Here is a 16,787-nt window from a genome sequence, read left to right on the forward strand (position 1 = left end):
TATACAGTACAAAAAGCATCCACACATCAATAATTAAGACACCTTTTTTATTAATAGACGAAGACGCGAAAATTGAAAACAAATAAAAGCCAACAAAAAAACAAACAAACATATAAGCCCACTTTAAGATAAAACGAAAACTATACTTTGAACTACACAAGTCACACGAATATATGATGACAAGTCAGTTGCTTGCTATGGAACAAGATGAAGTCACATCAACAAGCCTCGGAAGAAATTCACATCTACACGATCTAACAACTCAGTGAAAGTGTATACTGTAGTGGGTTTCCTCCTCTTTCGTACCTTCATACACAGCAACCCTAGAATGATGTCATGAGGAAAAGAGAGGGGAATATATTGTTCACGTGTCCGATGTGCTCATTTGACCTGCCGATGTTACTGGATCATATTTTCTTGAAACAATAGTATTATTAAATAAGCCCCCCTTAATTATGTTATTGTTGTACGCAATACCACTGATTATTTCAAAGGAGTACGGTAAATGCATTGTTAATATGTCAAAAAATATTACACAGTTATTAAAATGCCTAGAAACACCAAGGGAAATCAACGCTGTGTTCTGCTTTGTCTGACTGCAAAAAACTCTTGAAATGCCACAAAAGTGACTTTTTCACAATAAAAATGCCACGCGCATAGACATTTTAAAAACCCTCTTTTTGTGTCGTTCCTTCTGCAACAATAACTTTTAAATTTAGACGCCCTTCATTGTGTTACTTGGGTTACGTTACGTCTTGGTATGTAATGTACTCTCGTTAACACCTTATTGCTTCAAACACTTGGACTTTTTAAGCTGTCGCCTTTAAAAAGTTTTCATTTTTCCCAATATTTTTCCTTTCTTTTCACGATATATCATCAAAAGAACTTAGAGATACAACAACCGTTTCGTCTTTCTCCTTGAGGAAACTAATTTAATATACTACCAACTATTGACATTCATTCCTTTCCTAGTATTTTAGTTTATATTAAATTTTTCCCTTTGAAAGCTAAAGTCCAAGTTATACACACCACCTTACAAAGTCCAACAGTCACAAGTTTCCAACCCGAGTCTACATCCACTTTTCTATCGAAATGCAATTCAAACCTTTAATCGCCTTGGCTATTGCAACTTCAATGGCCCAAGCCGCCGCTCCACCATACCATTTGTTCAAGAGATATGAAAACGTCACTGCTCCAGTTTCTTCATCTGAGGAGTTAGCTTCATCTTCAGCTGAAGGAGACCACGGGTATTCTGCCAGTATCCTTCCAACTGACCAATCAGTTGCCGAGTCACCATCATCAACTGATGAAGATGAATGGATTACCTCAACCATCATTGAGTACGTTACTATTTCTGATGCTTCAACTACTCAAACATCAGCTGCAAACACCTTGACCACCACTTATCCAAAGTCATCTGCCTCAGAAGCAAGTTCATCTTCTGAAGATGAAGATGAGTGGATCACCTCAACTATTATCGAATACGTTACTGTTTCTGATGCTTCAACTACTCAAACATCAGCTACAAACACCTTGACCACCGCTTATCCAAAGTCATCTACCAAAGAAGAAGATGACGATGAGAACATCACTTCAACAATTATTCAATACGTTACTTTGACATCTGATAGTTCAACCATCACTTCAGCTGTAAACACTGCAGTTACAACTGTTGCCAATTCCAACAAGGACAAAGATGCCAACGCAGAAGGCTCAAGTGATACAACCACTTCAACCATTACTTCCCTCGTCACCGTGACTGATGGAAATGGTTCTACTCAGCTTTCTACTCAACTTAGTGAAACAACTGAGGCAGTCGCAGCTGAAACTGGTGAATCAAAACAAACTGTTGCAGCTGAATCAGCTCTTGCTAGTGGTGACAACAAAGAAGCTTGTGTTGCTTCAACTGTTACTGTCACTGTTACCGCTACTCCAGCCACTACTGAAGCAGCCACCACTGAAGGAGAAGAAGACGACACCACCATCACCGTTTCAACTCAAGTTTATGTCACTTCTTACCCAATTCAAGCTGAATTCACAAATAGTGACACCACCACCACCATCACTTCATTTGTTGAAGTTACTCAAACTCAATTACACACTTTCACTTCTTCTTCGAGTCTCTACAACAATGCCACCACCTCATCTACTGGCTCTATTGCTCCATCATATGGATCATCTGCTTATGCCAACTCCACTGTCCCATTGACTAGTGCTTGGTAAATGTTATTATCATCATCAGAGAGAAGTGCATAAGGTTTTGGTTCGTTTTGAACCGCAGTCACCCTTTCTATCAATGAAAGCAGGTAGAACTTAGAGATGTTGTCTGGTTTATGTTGCCGCTGTTGTTTCTTAGCCAGGCTCTACTCAATTTTTTTAGTTTATTGTTTATACATACATTTTTATACTTTTTGGATACCTGTGCTACTGATATACATTTTTAAACCCTATATCACATTATTGTAGATTTTTGAGTAGTTAGATTGTTTATGGAAGTGGAACCACAGATAAAGACCGATATGAATCCAGAATATGGCATTACCCTACTTTGTCACGTCTTGCGGGAGCATTACTTCCCATTGCATGTTTCACCTTCTAGTAGACGCGTGTAGGATCTTCGCTAGACGTGTGGCTAGGGATCGACAATTGGCCCTTTAATGTAGTTGGATGTATTGTGCCTCCTTGTGTGTGCGTTTTCTATGGTCCATACGCGACCTGCTCATAGTTTACACAAAGTGACGCGGTTAAAAAGCGAGGATACATTCTTATATACAGTACTTACATCAGAACTGGCTTTTTTTTTTTTCTTTTCCCTACAAGAACACACCCCCCAGAAATTCTCTTAGTACCCACTCATCACGTCCTCGAGCAAGTCTATAACTTGACAGTCATCACACCAGAGAGAGGTACCACACAATTGTTTCAAAGACACGATGTCTGCAAGTTCATCTCCATTCAGACCATCTAACACACCCGTATTCATTGATGACTCACTCTCACCAGTCAAGCTTCCAACAAGATCACCCATGAAGCCACCACCACCTGCACCACCTGCACAACCAGCACAGCCACAGTTAGCACCCAGTCGAGTTTCATTACACGGCACACCTCCAATTGCAAAGACAAGTGTCTCACAATTATCGCACCAGTTTAGTTCGAAGCCACCCTATACTGAAAAACCCAACAAAACCACTTTTTTAAACATCAATTCGGCACAACGTCGTTCTACCATTGGCCCAGCGAAACGGTCTTTTTCATCTTCTGATCGTCGAAAGCTTAATCTCAAACCTTCATCAACATTGAATAAACTACAACCCAATGCTTCGACAACATCACCATTACATAAGAAACGCAAGTCAGCCAACTTGAACAAGATTCAACAGTCAGCTCAAGAAGTTGAACTGTACATGAAATTATTGAATGAAGAGCGCGAACAGAGATTGAATCGGTCAATTGATAGGTCGAGTATGTCGGAGCCAGACGAGTTGAGCTCGCCTATAAAAAGAAATACTCTCCATGTGCACCGTACTACAGTTGAACTAGATGCGATAAGTGATGATGAGAAGAAGAAGAGGAACGTGGTAGAACACGAAGATGAAGATGCCATATTATTGGAAAATAGAGACTCGAAAAGGACCCCTGGAACAGTCGAAAATATTGAATTTGGTAGGAGGGATGTCATTGATACTGAAAGGGACTTTGGAAGTGGTGGCAATGACTTACCGAATGACAAGAATCTACGTGAAGCAGCAGCAGCAGCAGCAGCAGCGGAGGCAGATCATGGCAATGACAACTCCAGCGACAGTGATCTTGAGGTATTGGGAGACAACTTTTCACGCGAACCGAGTCAAACTTTAACCCACAACCAATTGACTAAATTAATGAGTGAACTGAAACTGGACAGATTTTCAACAAAAACTCCAGATAGAATGACTGAACCACAACCACAAAGGCCCCACCCTCATCACATCAAACCAAGCACAGTTGGTAATGACCAAGAAGACACAATTTTGAGTCCATTGAGACACGACATTGAAGCTGTCAATGAGTTTCAAGATGAGTTTCAAGATGGAAATGAGTTGGAGGACGAGCCCACAATGAATTTTCTTGATTCGCCAAATTCAAGATCTTCTTTTTCTCTCGCATACATCGAGAAGTTGCAATCTGACAATGAAAGAAAAGTGATCCAGTTGAATGAAGAGATTAAAGAGCGAGATTTGCGAATAAACCAATTGCACGAGGAGTTGGCCAAACAACAAGAGATTGAACACAAATTAAATCATACACAAGAACTTAATGACTTACAATTGAGACAGCTAGAGCATAATGTGGCGTCTTTGAACAAGCGCAACAAGATTTTGGAATCATCAAATTTGAATTTCAAACGTAAATTGATTGATTACAAAATCACCGTCAATGAGATGGAAGAATCCAATCGCGTATTGACAGAAAAGAACGATGTTTTGGAAAACAAACTCTCCAAGCTTCAAGATGAACACAGTCAGATGCAAAAAGAGCATATTGAATTCACTTTGAAAGTAGATGATTTTGAAACTGTCAAGTCACGACTTGTTAATGAGAAACAAGAACTCTTGGATAAATTGGCTAACATGGAGCGTGAATACGAAACAAGAATTGACCATTTGGAGGAGAATATCAAGCTATTAGAGCTGTCCGATAATGAAATGAAAGTAGCTAATAGTGAACTCAAATCTCAAATTGAATTATTAAAGTCCAGAAACGAGGACTTACAAAAGGAGAAATCAAACTTACTTGCTACAAATGATGAAAACCAGGAGTTGATGAAGGAATTGGACCATTTGATTTCAACAACTAGAGAAAACTATGAGAATGAAATTGGCCAATTAAAAGCAAAACACGAAAAGGAGACTTTAGAGCTCTCTACAGAGGTGCGTCATCTTCTAAACAGCGAAGCTCGGAATAAGGAGCTGGTTACTGATTTATCACGAAAGATTGAGGTCAAGACGGAACAAATTGAATCTCTCGAGTTACAATTGGAATCTCAAACAACTGATTTTGACAATCTAAAGTCAGAAACACACCATCTTGAATCGAAATTGGCCCTTCTTCAAAATGTCGAAGCTGACAAAAACCGAATTGAATCAGAACTAATTGATCTTAAGAATAAATATGAAACTGAGATTTCCGATAAAGAAAGTGAAATTTATAACCTCACCACCAAACACAGCAGCTCACAAAATGAAATTCAACAACTCAAATCCACCATAACAGATTTGAAATCACAATGCGATTCCCACTCGCAAACAATTACAAAGCAAGCATCCGATATATTCACTTACAAGACTGAGATTGACAAGTTACTTAATGCCATAACCGCCCTCAAACAAGATCTCACCAACAAGGAATCACAAGTAACTCAATTACATCAAGATCTAGAATCATTGAAAATTGATCAACAACGCGATCTCAAACTACAAGAGGATAAATTAGTCAAGTACTTGCACCATGAATATGCACAAAAACACACAACAAAGATGAATGAATTCAAAATGTATTATGAACAAGAATTGAAGAATCGAGATTTGACGATTAAGAAATTGAATCGAGATGGCGATTTTTTGCTGAAGAATTTGGAAATTTTGCGTCAAAAGTATAATGAATTATTGGGTGAAAAAGCGGAACGAAGTGAATCGTAAATGGAGAGGACAGGCTCTATAGATGAATTTAGAATTCATGGCAATGCGTCAAAACACGGAAACATAACCTTTAATAAGCTATACATCATTGAATAAATAAAATGAACCAGTATAGGAAAGAAGAAGCCTCATGACTTTTCATACTGATGCGACATCATCACCTCGATATTTGAAACTTGATTTGATAATTGATGAGCCAAATCCTCCTTGTGTTGTTCTCTTTCCTCAATATCAATATACTCTTTCCTACCTCTAATCATCCAATCAAAGAAACAAATAACAAACACAACACCAAACACTGCTGATGAATAATTCATATTACCACTAGTAACAGGCATAACTGATGGGAAGTTGTAAAAAACAGTGGCAAAGATGGCCCAGCCCACAAGAACCAAATTACTGATTAACCCAATACCATACTTGTTTAACCAAAATGGACCGTGTTTAATTTCATTTCTTTGGAAAATTAGACACAATGTCGGGATCATGTATGATAACAAAAGAGACGTAACGCATGAAACAAGGATTGAATTGAATGCAGTTGATGAACCTAAATAGATACATCCAATAACACCCACCCAAAAACACGACATGATATGGGCATTAACAACGGTACCAGTCTTCGTATTGACTTTGGCCCAATATTTCGACAACGGTAATCCATTATCTCTAGCAAAACTCCAACAGATTCTCGCTGACCATGTGTGACAACCAATGTTGCAGCCAAATGCAGTAAGTAAAATTAAAATTTCCAATCCCAACGCAGCAGCTTTGGATTCGGTAGCTTGATAAAAGATATCCATGATGGGAACACCAGTGTTTGATGCCAAGATATCGTCCAAATTCCTAATGCAAAAAAAGATGGCTATACAATAAGTAAAAGCCGTGATGAATCCAACGATAACGGTGCCGATTATAGCTTGTGGAACTTGCACTGCTGGGTTCAACGACTCCTCAGCAATGTGAGTCGCGGCATCGAGACATGAAAAACTCCAATTGGGGTTAATGAGCCCCACTATGAATGCTATACCGGCTGAACTCCATCCAGTACCATTGTTGAATTCAACAAAAACAAACTCAGCACTAGCAAAATCTCCCTTGTGCATCGACAACACGGTGATGATTATAATTGCAAATGATGCCAATGAAGTATACAACGTTCCCGTACTCAATGCAGGTAATGGGCGCTCGTAAATGTTAAAGAATAACAAGAGCACATTCACAGCCTCATACACAATGAAAACGTGCCACAGTTTTATTGTTGTTTCTGGATGAAACAAGACATACATCCCCGGAATCGCAGTGGCAATAGTCATGGTGACACTAGCTGAAGTGAAAACTGATCCTAACCACGATAAGATCCCAGTGGTGTATGCCATCAAACGAGAATACTTGCGTGGAGCCAACTTCATTGTCCAATATATTTGACCTGAAGCATTAGGGTAAGCCGAGGACATTTCGCTCAAGGTCACTGCTATACACATGGCTGCTACGGCAACTATGATGATGCCGTATATGATCATCATTGGCCCACCTGAACTGATGCCCGCCTAGAGAACACCACGGTTAGTAACAAAAATCCTCATATAAAGTGTAGATTTGTTTTTCAACATACAATCAATGAACCTATTAATAAGCCAAGGTTAGTAACAACAACATGGATTCGCAAAGCCACAAGAGAATGGTGTAGTTTTGTCTTTCCTTTTACATACCACTGATACCAAACCATGAATTGGTTATACCAAATCCAATTCCCAACAATGAAATTAAACTGAAATTTCTTCTCAATTCCGGGGCGTATCCAGTATCAGTTGAAAATTCCAAATTAGCTTGAGCTTCTTGCAACAATTTGGCAGCCTCTTTTTCATTTGTTGCTGCGCCAGTAGCCATGGCTAGTGAATCCAAGTTTCTAACATTTGTAGGTTGTTGAACTATTCGATTGGAGAGAATGTGATTAATGATTTCACCATGGTCGACACTAGCTCGTTGAGCTTGTTGGTGATATGAATCTTTCTTTTTCAATGAACTGGTCATTTTGAGGCTCAGTTGGGGTCTTTTTTGGGTGCATAAGGTAGATGTTCAAATTGTGTATTGAATCCGATGAATTAAGTGATATATATATACATATACGAACAGTGTCATTTTCGAAGATGTGGAGAGTATGCTCCAAATGGTGCTATCTTCCAGTGATAGCAACATAACGTGAACTTATCTCTCATTTGAGCAATAAGCTTTTTCAATAGTATCCTATGGGGTCTCTCCAATTTTTACCCAATTTGTTCAAGAAAAACCCAGATTTTACCTGCTTAAAAAATTAACACAAAGCTGTTTACCCCTTGTCATCTTATCTAAAATTGATAAATTAACGACACAATATTTAGATATCAAAGTTGTTTGGATACCGCCTCCCCCGATAACCGTATCTCAAGAGGAGGACTTGCCACTAAATCCTTGCAAAGAGGAATATAACGTATTCGAGGTATTTCCGAACCACGTGCCCGGGTTAGCTTTGCGCCTTGGTCATGTGTATTAAGAGAGACATTTAGGATTATTTGGATTACGATTGCAAAACTAGTCGAAACAGATTTTGGGCTCTTGTACCCTTGATGCGCTTTAATGAGATACGTATGTGCCTATACGAACTCTGTCAATTCAATTTCCTGCTTGTTGGAGCTCCCTCAATTTTTGCACCCAAAAAGATACCAAATCTACAACCACAACAGCACTTCTTATTTATGCATCAACATAAACCTTCTTTTTCCTGGTAACTCTTCCTCTAGGCAACATTTCAACATCTCTCGATTTCAACCACATCCAAATTTTGCGTCCAGTGTCACCAAACTCATCATACAAGATCAAACACCACTTTCCGACATACGCATCATACTTGTAAACACCACTCCATACTTCCTTTACATTGCCCTTGTATCGTTGATACGTCAGTGTTCCTTCATCCAAACATGGATCACTAACCAATTGGCGGGAGTCATCGGGTATAGATTCAAGGAAAATTGTAAATTGAGCCTCTTCCTCTCCATCATCACCGCGACTCTTGTCCTCGTCTCTACTTTTACGTTGCTTCTGCTTCTGCTTCTTCTTATTTGAGACCTGCACTTTATGTTGTTTGATCTTTAATCTCCCATGATGCCAAAATAATTGAGCAGAAGCACAAGAATGATTTTGAGCATTTGCAAAAACGAGGTATTGAGCAGTTTCATAAGTCATTGTAGTCAAGTCAAATGCGTATGCAATTCCTGGTTGATTAGGCTCAATTAGGTATTCAATTTCCGGTTTAAAGAATTGGGAGCCCGTGATGACTGATTGACTTTGAGTTTGCCATGTGCCTTGGATATTAGGTGGGTGAAATAAGGAAGATTTTGTCTGCACTGTAGTCAAGATTGTAACAAGCAAGAGGATAGGTTGAATCATGGTGGAAGAATCAACACAGTAACCATGGAAGATGAATCTTGGTTTACAAAATCTTGGCCTTTACAAGCAACTACAATCGATTCCACATCTTAGGAAAGAATAACAAAACCTTTTGCAACCTTTTTCATTAGACTTTCACTTTTCTTTTTTTATTTTTGATAAAAAAAACAATCTCTAAATACCTATATAGCTATATATAACTTAGCAACGACGAATGAAAACTCACCAGTAAAGTAAAACCAGTGGCCGACTTTTTCTTTCATGCCCCAGTTTAATCGAAATCACAGTTGATGTTGTATTTCAATTTGTAGTTGGCATCCCAAACACCCCAATGCTTTTCAACATCTGAAATACCAGAAGTGTCTGGTTTCCAAGCTTCATCAATAGCTTCAAATACAGCAACATTGACACCCCAGCCCCTCATGGCACAAATGGCATTTTGCCAAAAGTTTTTGGCATTTTCAACACCTGGTTGAGAGCTTTCAAAGTTTGATCCATCAGTTGGCCATCCAGTTTCACCAACCCAGAATTCAATATCAGTTGATCCTTTAACGGTTTGGATGGTTTGTAAGGCTTGCATGATGTCATCAAAGAAGGAGTATGAAGCATTTTGGTTGGTTTGTCCTTGCCAGTATGAAAAAGCATTGGCGTAAACAACATCAGCAGTTTCAATTGCTGGTTTAGATCCACCATCAACCAAGACATTCCAAGAGTCAACAGTACCAACTGGGATACCCGAGTATGAGTTTCCATCCTTGTCTTTGATGTTCTTGACAAGATCCTTGATTTCATTGATTTTTTCAGACAATTGATCAGCAGTCAAGTCTTCCCTATAAAGAGCTTCTGAACCAACAAGGAAAATTTTGATGGTGGAGGTTGAAATTTGAGTCAAGTATTGTTGCAATGCTTGTTTTTCTTCTTCGAAATGTGCATCATCATTTGGCCAGATACCCAACATGATTTGGAAACCTTCAGCTTCAGCTGCTGGACCCAAGTTTTGTAAAGTGTTACAGTCGGATACAGCATAGGTTTTGATGATGGATGATGATCCCTTGATTACTTCCAAGTCGGACTTGAATTCGTCAACAGTTTTACAGTTTCCGTTGTTGTCCTTGACACCCAAGTTGAATGCAAGCTAAAAAAAAAGGGGGAGTTAGTACATGTTGTTGTTTGGTTGGATAAAGGGTCGTCTGTTACCCAAGGCATGAGTTTACATGCTGTGGGCTTGGACTATTGTTGTGGACCAATGATATGTGTATATAACATACGTCTCCAATTGCGTTGGCAGTAGCAAGCCCTGCTACTAAAGCTGATAATAACTTGAATTGCATATTAAAGTAACGAGTGTGATGTAAATGTGAGAAGGGGTGGTAGGTGGGGGGGGGGGAATGGGTATCAGTTAAAATTCTGTTCGTACGAAAAGAAAGAAGGGATGTGTATGGTTTCTATTGAATAATTGAGTTGCAAGATTTTGTTGTTGATTTGCTTTTCGATTGACTGACTGACTGCGGGTTTCTTTCAATAGGAATCTCAAGATTTTTTTTTTTCTGTCTTTCACACACACACACACACACACTCTTTCTCTTCCCAAATTGTATTAAGATTTTGTTTGTGAATTGTACAACTGTACACTACCATGTCTTGTGTATTTGGTTTATATACAGGATAATTACCTATTTAGGACAATTGTCGGACAGAATGGATGGAAAAAAAAATAAACAACAACAAAAAGAAAAAAAAAACAACAGCCGATGTACATTTTGCTAATGACACTACTTCTAGTTAAGTATGTATGTGTGGATGCAATTCTATTTTTAGACACACAGCCCAATAGTTCTAGATTTACTTCATAACTGTCACTTACTATACATATATATACTAAGTGAGCGAGTGAGTGAGTGAGGGGACTCCTTGGGGGTCTTCTCCAAAGATCTGGGTTTGTAACGGGCATCATTATGACACTTCTTTATAACTATCAATCGGTGCTCTTCAACTGCACTCCTGAGGTTTACAAGTTTAACGATTATATGCTTTTTGTACATGCGTTTAGCAGGTTTCATTCCTGGATTGACATATATGGGAGCGAAGTGGTGGGAAATTAGCCCTTAAATTTCCCCTAGCATGCAAATTAAAGTCATAGATATATCCAGATGGAAGCATTTTATTTATCACGGCGATGCCTGCATTTGTGGGTACTTTCGCGATACAATCATTGATAACGTATATCTTCAAAAGTGATTCAGAATGTAAGTTAGTAAGATACATTTGCTCTTGAAGGTAGTTTGGAGTATTGTAATTAGGTTAATTACTAGTCTGGTAACTTTTGGTTCATAGAATCCAGTTCTTCAGGTAAGCACAACAAAACCTACACCACGACCACTTTTTGTGCTACGTTTTCTTTTTTCGCAACCACAGGTCAACACTGACCTGTTACACCTGTCTCAGCCAGAATACAATCTTTGAATTACACAAACCAGCTCATAGGAAATTTTGAGATTTTGCAGTTCTCAAGATGCAAAATTGGCACTGCCATATTGTGCTTATTTTTCAAGGGGAATCACTTCTCTCGAAACAAAGTTCAAAGTGAGTCGGAGATACAATTCTTTTTCATTGTCGTCTACAAAGTTGTAATCAGTTATACAAATTAATTACACATTTCAAACGAACTAGAAAGGCTAAAGTTGCCCAAACCACGTCTTCGATCAACTGTAAAAAAGACATTCTCTTAAGTAACACCTAGTTTTTACAACTCACCTCGTGTTAGAGATTGTTGTATATTGAATTCTATCAAACGATCTCCCCCCCTCCCCAACTCATTGTAATAGCTTTGTCAACGCAATCAAAGTTGCATCTTCAATTCTACACCCTTTCGGGATATCTAATCTACAATCAAACAATTTCAGTACGTTATCCAACCCTTCGAAAATTGAACTCTTGGCTTCATCAGATTGGAAATTGCGTTGAATCGTGCCATAGTTTCCCAAAATAATCAATAAGTTATCATTGTTCCCATTAGCGTCACCCTTCTTTTCAAACAACGGTACACTTTCATCCACTAATTTACTCCATTTATCAAAGTAATCATCACAGTTGACAAAAATCGTTTGACTATACCCATCACTCAATGGGGAATTAGTGAATACTTTATTAAACTGATTGTCATTCACCATTCGTACATGATATCCAAATGACAGCTTATGCCCATTGATGCCATATGCTTGCTTGGCACTGACAATAGTCTTGTTTCGTACATCAATCGTGACTCTCGAATACACCGGGACTTCTCTAGCAATATCCAACTTCATTGCCTCAGATTCACCAATATTTACATATTTGCTAACGGTGACCTTGTGTGGAGAAGGAACTAGTTTTTGTTTATCGGTTTTTGATTTGATCTTGGGAGTTTCTCGAGGTATGATGATTCCTTCTTTGAAATGTTCATGGACATTGTTATTCTGCATAAACGGTAAACTGGGGATTTTGGGTAACTTGAAAGCATACTTGAATTTAGGTAAAACTTGACCAAATTTGGGATTCAATCGTGGCAGAAACATTGTTTTGATTAGATAGGGAGGAGTGATGAAAAATTGTAATAGACTAGCCAATAACAAGGCGTCATCTTTATCATCATTAACTCTCTCATCTGTGTTTTCGTCAAGCTCAGTATCAGTTGGGTTTTCAACCGGTGCTGATGAGCCAATATCATTTTCACCATTGTCATCAAATACAACTTTCTTCCCAATACTCGAACTAATATCTTTCTTTTCCTCTTCACTCTGTCCCCCCTTTCCCTCTTGTTTAGTTGTCAGTTCCGTCAACACAATGATTTCGGCAACATCATAAATCAAACTGGCTTTGGCGATTTGATACGCAATCATGGTTTTTTGTTGTAAATTGTATGCATTTTTGGAGGATATGACACTGGATGGGACACATATCGAAATTGATGGAGCAGTTTGTTGTCTTGTTGGTTTCTTAGTAGACTTTGCTTCCGATGTGGCACTCTCGGCTTTCCTTTTCGCCATTTCAGTACCCGCTCTACTTTTGATGGAAACATTTATGGAAAGGATTGATTTTTTATTCAATGCTCATCTTCTCGCGCATGCTACCACTTTGCCAAAAATCGAAATGATTTGCAGCATTTAATCGTTGTACTGATTAAAGATATGTATGCTATTATATATCACCATTTTACAATGACTACTTTACATTCTGTTCGAAAACTCTCTAATCTACAGAGTCTATCTTTTTTCACTCTTCACTACCCTTTTTACTCATCATCATCATCATCTTCATCACCTTCAAAATCTTCTTCCTTGAATTTGGCAATCTTGGCTTTAGCTCTCTCAATGTTAATCTTTGTTTGCTCTTCTTGCTTCTGTTGCAAGGCCTCCAAAGTCTCTTTCAAAGTTTTGATGGTTTCAGGAACGTCATCTTCTTTCAATGGGAATGGAATAGTCAAGTCACTCAACGCAACAACAATTTCTGGAGCAACTGTGAAATTCTTTTTACCGCCTTGCTTTTTACCACCTTTACCCTTTTTCTTGGTTCCGGTGAAGAAATCATCCTGCTCCTTTTTAACAACAACTAAATCTTCAGGGAATTCAATAACTCTAGCTTGGTTCTTGGTTGTTGATGGAATTGAAGCTCCATTAGATCCAGTAGTTGATGCATTCTTGTTGGTGGCTGGTTTGACATAAGATGGATCGAAATAAGACAACAAGTTGTGGATTGAATTGATTTCTTCAGTGAATGCAGGAATCGAAGCATCAGCCAATTCTTGTTCAGCTCTTTGTTTCAATTTAGCTTGTTTTCTTTCAGCTTGTTGAGCCTTGTATTCCTCGTCTCTCTTTTGTCTTTCTTCCTCCATTTGTTTCTTGAAATTTTCAAATTTAGCATCGAAATCACTTCTCAATTTTCTAATCTCATCATATTTGGCATCTTTTTGCTTCTTGATTTCTGATCTTTGATCATAAATCTTGTTCCTCTTGGAAATGATTGATTTATTGGATTCATTAATTTCATCCAATTGTTTCTGAATGGCTTCAAATTGAGCTTGAACTTCCTTGTTGTGAGTACCGGATAATTTCTTCTTCAATTCGGCAATCTTCTCCTTATCTTGATCAATTGAAGCTTGAGTCTTTTCAATTGAGCCAAAATCTTTACGTAACTTACGTAATGCACTCATTTCCTTAACGTATCTTCTCTCATCAGCCAATTTCAAGTTCCCAGCGTCAATAGCTTTATCCAAAGAGTCAATTCTGGCGTCAATCTCAGCTACATTCTTAAAGTTGTTCTTGGAAGTCTGTTGTTGAATTTCAGCAATCTTCTTCTTCATTTGAGCATCAATTGACTTAATTTGATCGTTGATGTTGTTTCTTTCATTCTTAGCTGATGATTGTTTAGAGATCAAAGATTTCAATTCAGCTTGCAATTTGTTTCTCTCATCCATAACTTTTTGATCAATCTGCAACTTCTGGATTTGGGCATTCAATTCATTATTAGTTAAATCCAACTTCTTGATCTCCTTTTTCAAAGCTTCAACTTCTTCCTTCATAGCTTTGTCATCAGGACGCTTGATGAATTTTCTTTGACTTGATGAAGTTGCCTTTGAAGTGGCAGAAGAGGCGGTAGTGGCAGAAGAGTCAGCGGACATGTTTGTTTTTCGTAAAAGCCAAAAGTTGCGGGGATGAAGTGAGTCAACCAGAAATATCACTAATGTTTATTTGAGATGCTTCTATTGATTCAAATATTCTTACGTGGAAAATAAAGCCCGATTGTTGAAAAATTTTGGAAGAGAAAAAAAAAAAAATAAAAAAAAAAATAAAAACTCAATATCAAGTACTGCATATAAGACACTCAGTTATTGACACATCAACACGAGATCAAGATGCGGCTCACAGGGTTTTTGGGCTCTTGATTTGCAATTGGACTTGCCTTAAAAATACACCCATTACCAACTGCCCAAATGTAATGATTCTTTAGTGCACGATAATCAGTGGACTAATTTGCTGGAGTGGCTACACCATCTGTGTTAAGTGTGCACATTGAGAGGAGTAGATTGTTCACCAAAGTTGATTGTTTCTAGTTGATGGTAAATTTGGAAAAATAGGTAGTAAACGTATCCTAGTTTACTGAAACGGAGACACTTTGAGTTTCTAGTGATGCAGCAATGGAAACAAGTGCCTGATAGGGGTTCTTTTTGGCCAAATTTACTTTGGTCCTGCTTTTTACTTTCAAGCCGCATCTCGTTTAGATAGAACGTAGCTAAACGAGGGAGATGTTTGATGCTACCATCCCTAACTTTTACAATTTCTTTTCCTTTGTTTCCTTTTATTGAACAGAAATGTTTTTCAGCATAACCCAGATAGATTAAACTTCCAGCTCATCTAAATACCATTTTTTGTATCGTGACATTCGTCTGGCGGAACAATAGATACTCACTCATTTAGTTACATATTCCTTTATTTACCCTTACTACTACTTGCTTTACACTTTAATGCATTACCAAGCTAATACCATGTCATCCTCAGATTACGCCAAATTGGTTGCCAGTCTTTCACCCGAGCAAATTTTACAAAAATGGCCTGACATCACTCCATTGAAAAAGATTTCAGGTATCCCAAGATCAGCAGGATCTGATTCTTCAAACACTGCTAGTCAAGATTCAAACTTGTTTGATGGCCACGACGAAGAACAAATTAGACTTATGGAAGAATTATGTATTGTTTTGGATTATAATGATAAACCACTTGGTGCTGGAACCAAAAAGTTATGCCACATAATGGACAACATTTGTCAAGGATTGTTGCACCGTGCATTTTCTGTGTTTTTGTTCAATGAAGATGGTAAACTTTTGTTGCAACAACGTGCGGATGAAAAAATCACTTTCCCTGCCATGTGGACAAACACTTGTTGTTCACATCCATTATGCGTGCCTAGCGAATTAGGAATTAGTTCCACCTCCGACGATGTCAATCATTTGGCCACTGCCGTTGAAGGTGCCAAAGTGGCCGCACAAAGGAAATTGGATCACGAATTGGGAATTCCTTTACAAGATGTGCCTATTGAAAATTTCACTTATTTAACAAGAATTCATTACAAGGCCCCAAGTGGCGATGAACGAAGTCCATGGGGTGAACATGAAATTGACTACATATTGATCTTGAAGACCAAGAATGATATAACATTGAATGCTAATTACAATGAAGTCAAGGATTACAAGTACGTCAGTGCTGAGGAGTTGAATCAAATGTTTGAAGATAATAAATTGGTATTTACTCCTTGGTTTAAATTGATTTGCAAGACATTCTTGTTCAAGTGGTGGTCTAATTTGGACAACTTGTCACAATTCAAGGATGACGAAATCCACCGTTTACTATAGGATAGCTTGAAGCATTTCATCCAAACGTTCTTTTAGTTTGCTATTAATCATGTTTGAAGGCTCGTGTAGTGTAGTAGTTACTGAATATAGATATAACATATGCATCGGTACAATGTGATGTGTGTAAACAGAGTCATCTTCGAGCTCCTTGCCGAATTTTGACTCCCCTTTCCTGCATCTAAACGTCTGCCCAAAAATTTCTCAGAGAATGTTTTCAAAATCATGCGACCAGACCGGAGGATTCACAGTACTCCGAGAGTGCCACAACTGTAATCGACCAGACCTGAAAGTAGTTT

General features: G+C 38.2%; 8 protein-coding genes across 8 annotated transcripts; 3 read left to right on the forward strand and 5 right to left on the reverse strand. All coding sequences in view use genetic code 12, as the record gives it.

Annotated features, from left to right (window-relative positions):
* Positions 1 to 1,092: 1,092 nt before the first annotated feature.
* Positions 1,093 to 2,223, forward strand: PGA54 (Pga54p; the record flags this gene model as incomplete). The annotated part of the gene is made up of 1 exon (XM_036811039.1): positions 1,093 to 2,223. The coding sequence occupies one exon, from the start codon at positions 1,093 to 1,095 to the stop codon at positions 2,221 to 2,223; it is 1,131 nt and encodes a 376-aa protein (XP_036667516.1).
* A 710-nt stretch (positions 2,224 to 2,933) lies between these two features.
* Positions 2,934 to 5,678, forward strand: CPAR2_401570 (uncharacterized protein; the record flags this gene model as incomplete). The annotated part of the gene is made up of 1 exon (XM_036811040.1): positions 2,934 to 5,678. One exon carries the CDS (start codon positions 2,934 to 2,936, stop codon positions 5,676 to 5,678), a length of 2,745 nt encoding a protein of 914 aa, XP_036667517.1.
* A 128-nt stretch (positions 5,679 to 5,806) lies between these two features.
* CPAR2_401580 (uncharacterized protein) lies at positions 5,807 to 7,204 on the reverse strand (the record flags this gene model as incomplete). Its single annotated transcript, XM_036811041.1, has 1 exon — positions 5,807 to 7,204. One exon carries the CDS (start codon positions 7,202 to 7,204, stop codon positions 5,807 to 5,809), a length of 1,398 nt encoding a protein of 465 aa, XP_036667518.1.
* Positions 7,205 to 8,411: 1,207 nt separating this feature from the next.
* CPAR2_401590 (uncharacterized protein) lies at positions 8,412 to 9,107 on the reverse strand (the record flags this gene model as incomplete). The annotated part of the gene is made up of 1 exon (XM_036811042.1): positions 8,412 to 9,107. The coding sequence occupies one exon, from the start codon at positions 9,105 to 9,107 to the stop codon at positions 8,412 to 8,414; it is 696 nt and encodes a 231-aa protein (XP_036667519.1).
* A 271-nt stretch (positions 9,108 to 9,378) lies between these two features.
* BGL2 (glucan 1,3-beta-glucosidase) lies at positions 9,379 to 10,438 on the reverse strand (the record flags this gene model as incomplete). Its single annotated transcript, XM_036811043.1, has 2 exons — positions 9,379 to 10,242; positions 10,376 to 10,438. 2 exons carry the CDS (start codon positions 10,436 to 10,438, stop codon positions 9,379 to 9,381), a joined length of 927 nt encoding a protein of 308 aa, XP_036667520.1.
* A 1,482-nt stretch (positions 10,439 to 11,920) lies between these two features.
* Positions 11,921 to 13,132, reverse strand: CPAR2_401610 (putative methyltransferase; the record flags this gene model as incomplete). The annotated part of the gene is made up of 1 exon (XM_036811044.1): positions 11,921 to 13,132. The coding sequence occupies one exon, from the start codon at positions 13,130 to 13,132 to the stop codon at positions 11,921 to 11,923; it is 1,212 nt and encodes a 403-aa protein (XP_036667521.1).
* Positions 13,133 to 13,377: 245 nt separating this feature from the next.
* Positions 13,378 to 14,763, reverse strand: BFR1 (Bfr1p; the record flags this gene model as incomplete). The annotated part of the gene is made up of 1 exon (XM_036811046.1): positions 13,378 to 14,763. One exon carries the CDS (start codon positions 14,761 to 14,763, stop codon positions 13,378 to 13,380), a length of 1,386 nt encoding a protein of 461 aa, XP_036667522.1.
* An 843-nt stretch (positions 14,764 to 15,606) lies between these two features.
* IDI1 (isopentenyl-diphosphate delta-isomerase) lies at positions 15,607 to 16,491 on the forward strand (the record flags this gene model as incomplete). The annotated part of the gene is made up of 1 exon (XM_036811047.1): positions 15,607 to 16,491. The coding sequence occupies one exon, from the start codon at positions 15,607 to 15,609 to the stop codon at positions 16,489 to 16,491; it is 885 nt and encodes a 294-aa protein (XP_036667523.1).
* Between the last annotated feature and the right edge of the window lie 296 nt (positions 16,492 to 16,787).

Source organism: Candida parapsilosis, contig 006372, assembly GCF_000182765.1.
Source record: "Candida parapsilosis strain CDC317 annotated contig 006372".
NCBI classification, from domain to species: Eukaryota; Fungi; Ascomycota; class Pichiomycetes; order Serinales; family Debaryomycetaceae; genus Lodderomyces; species Lodderomyces parapsilosis.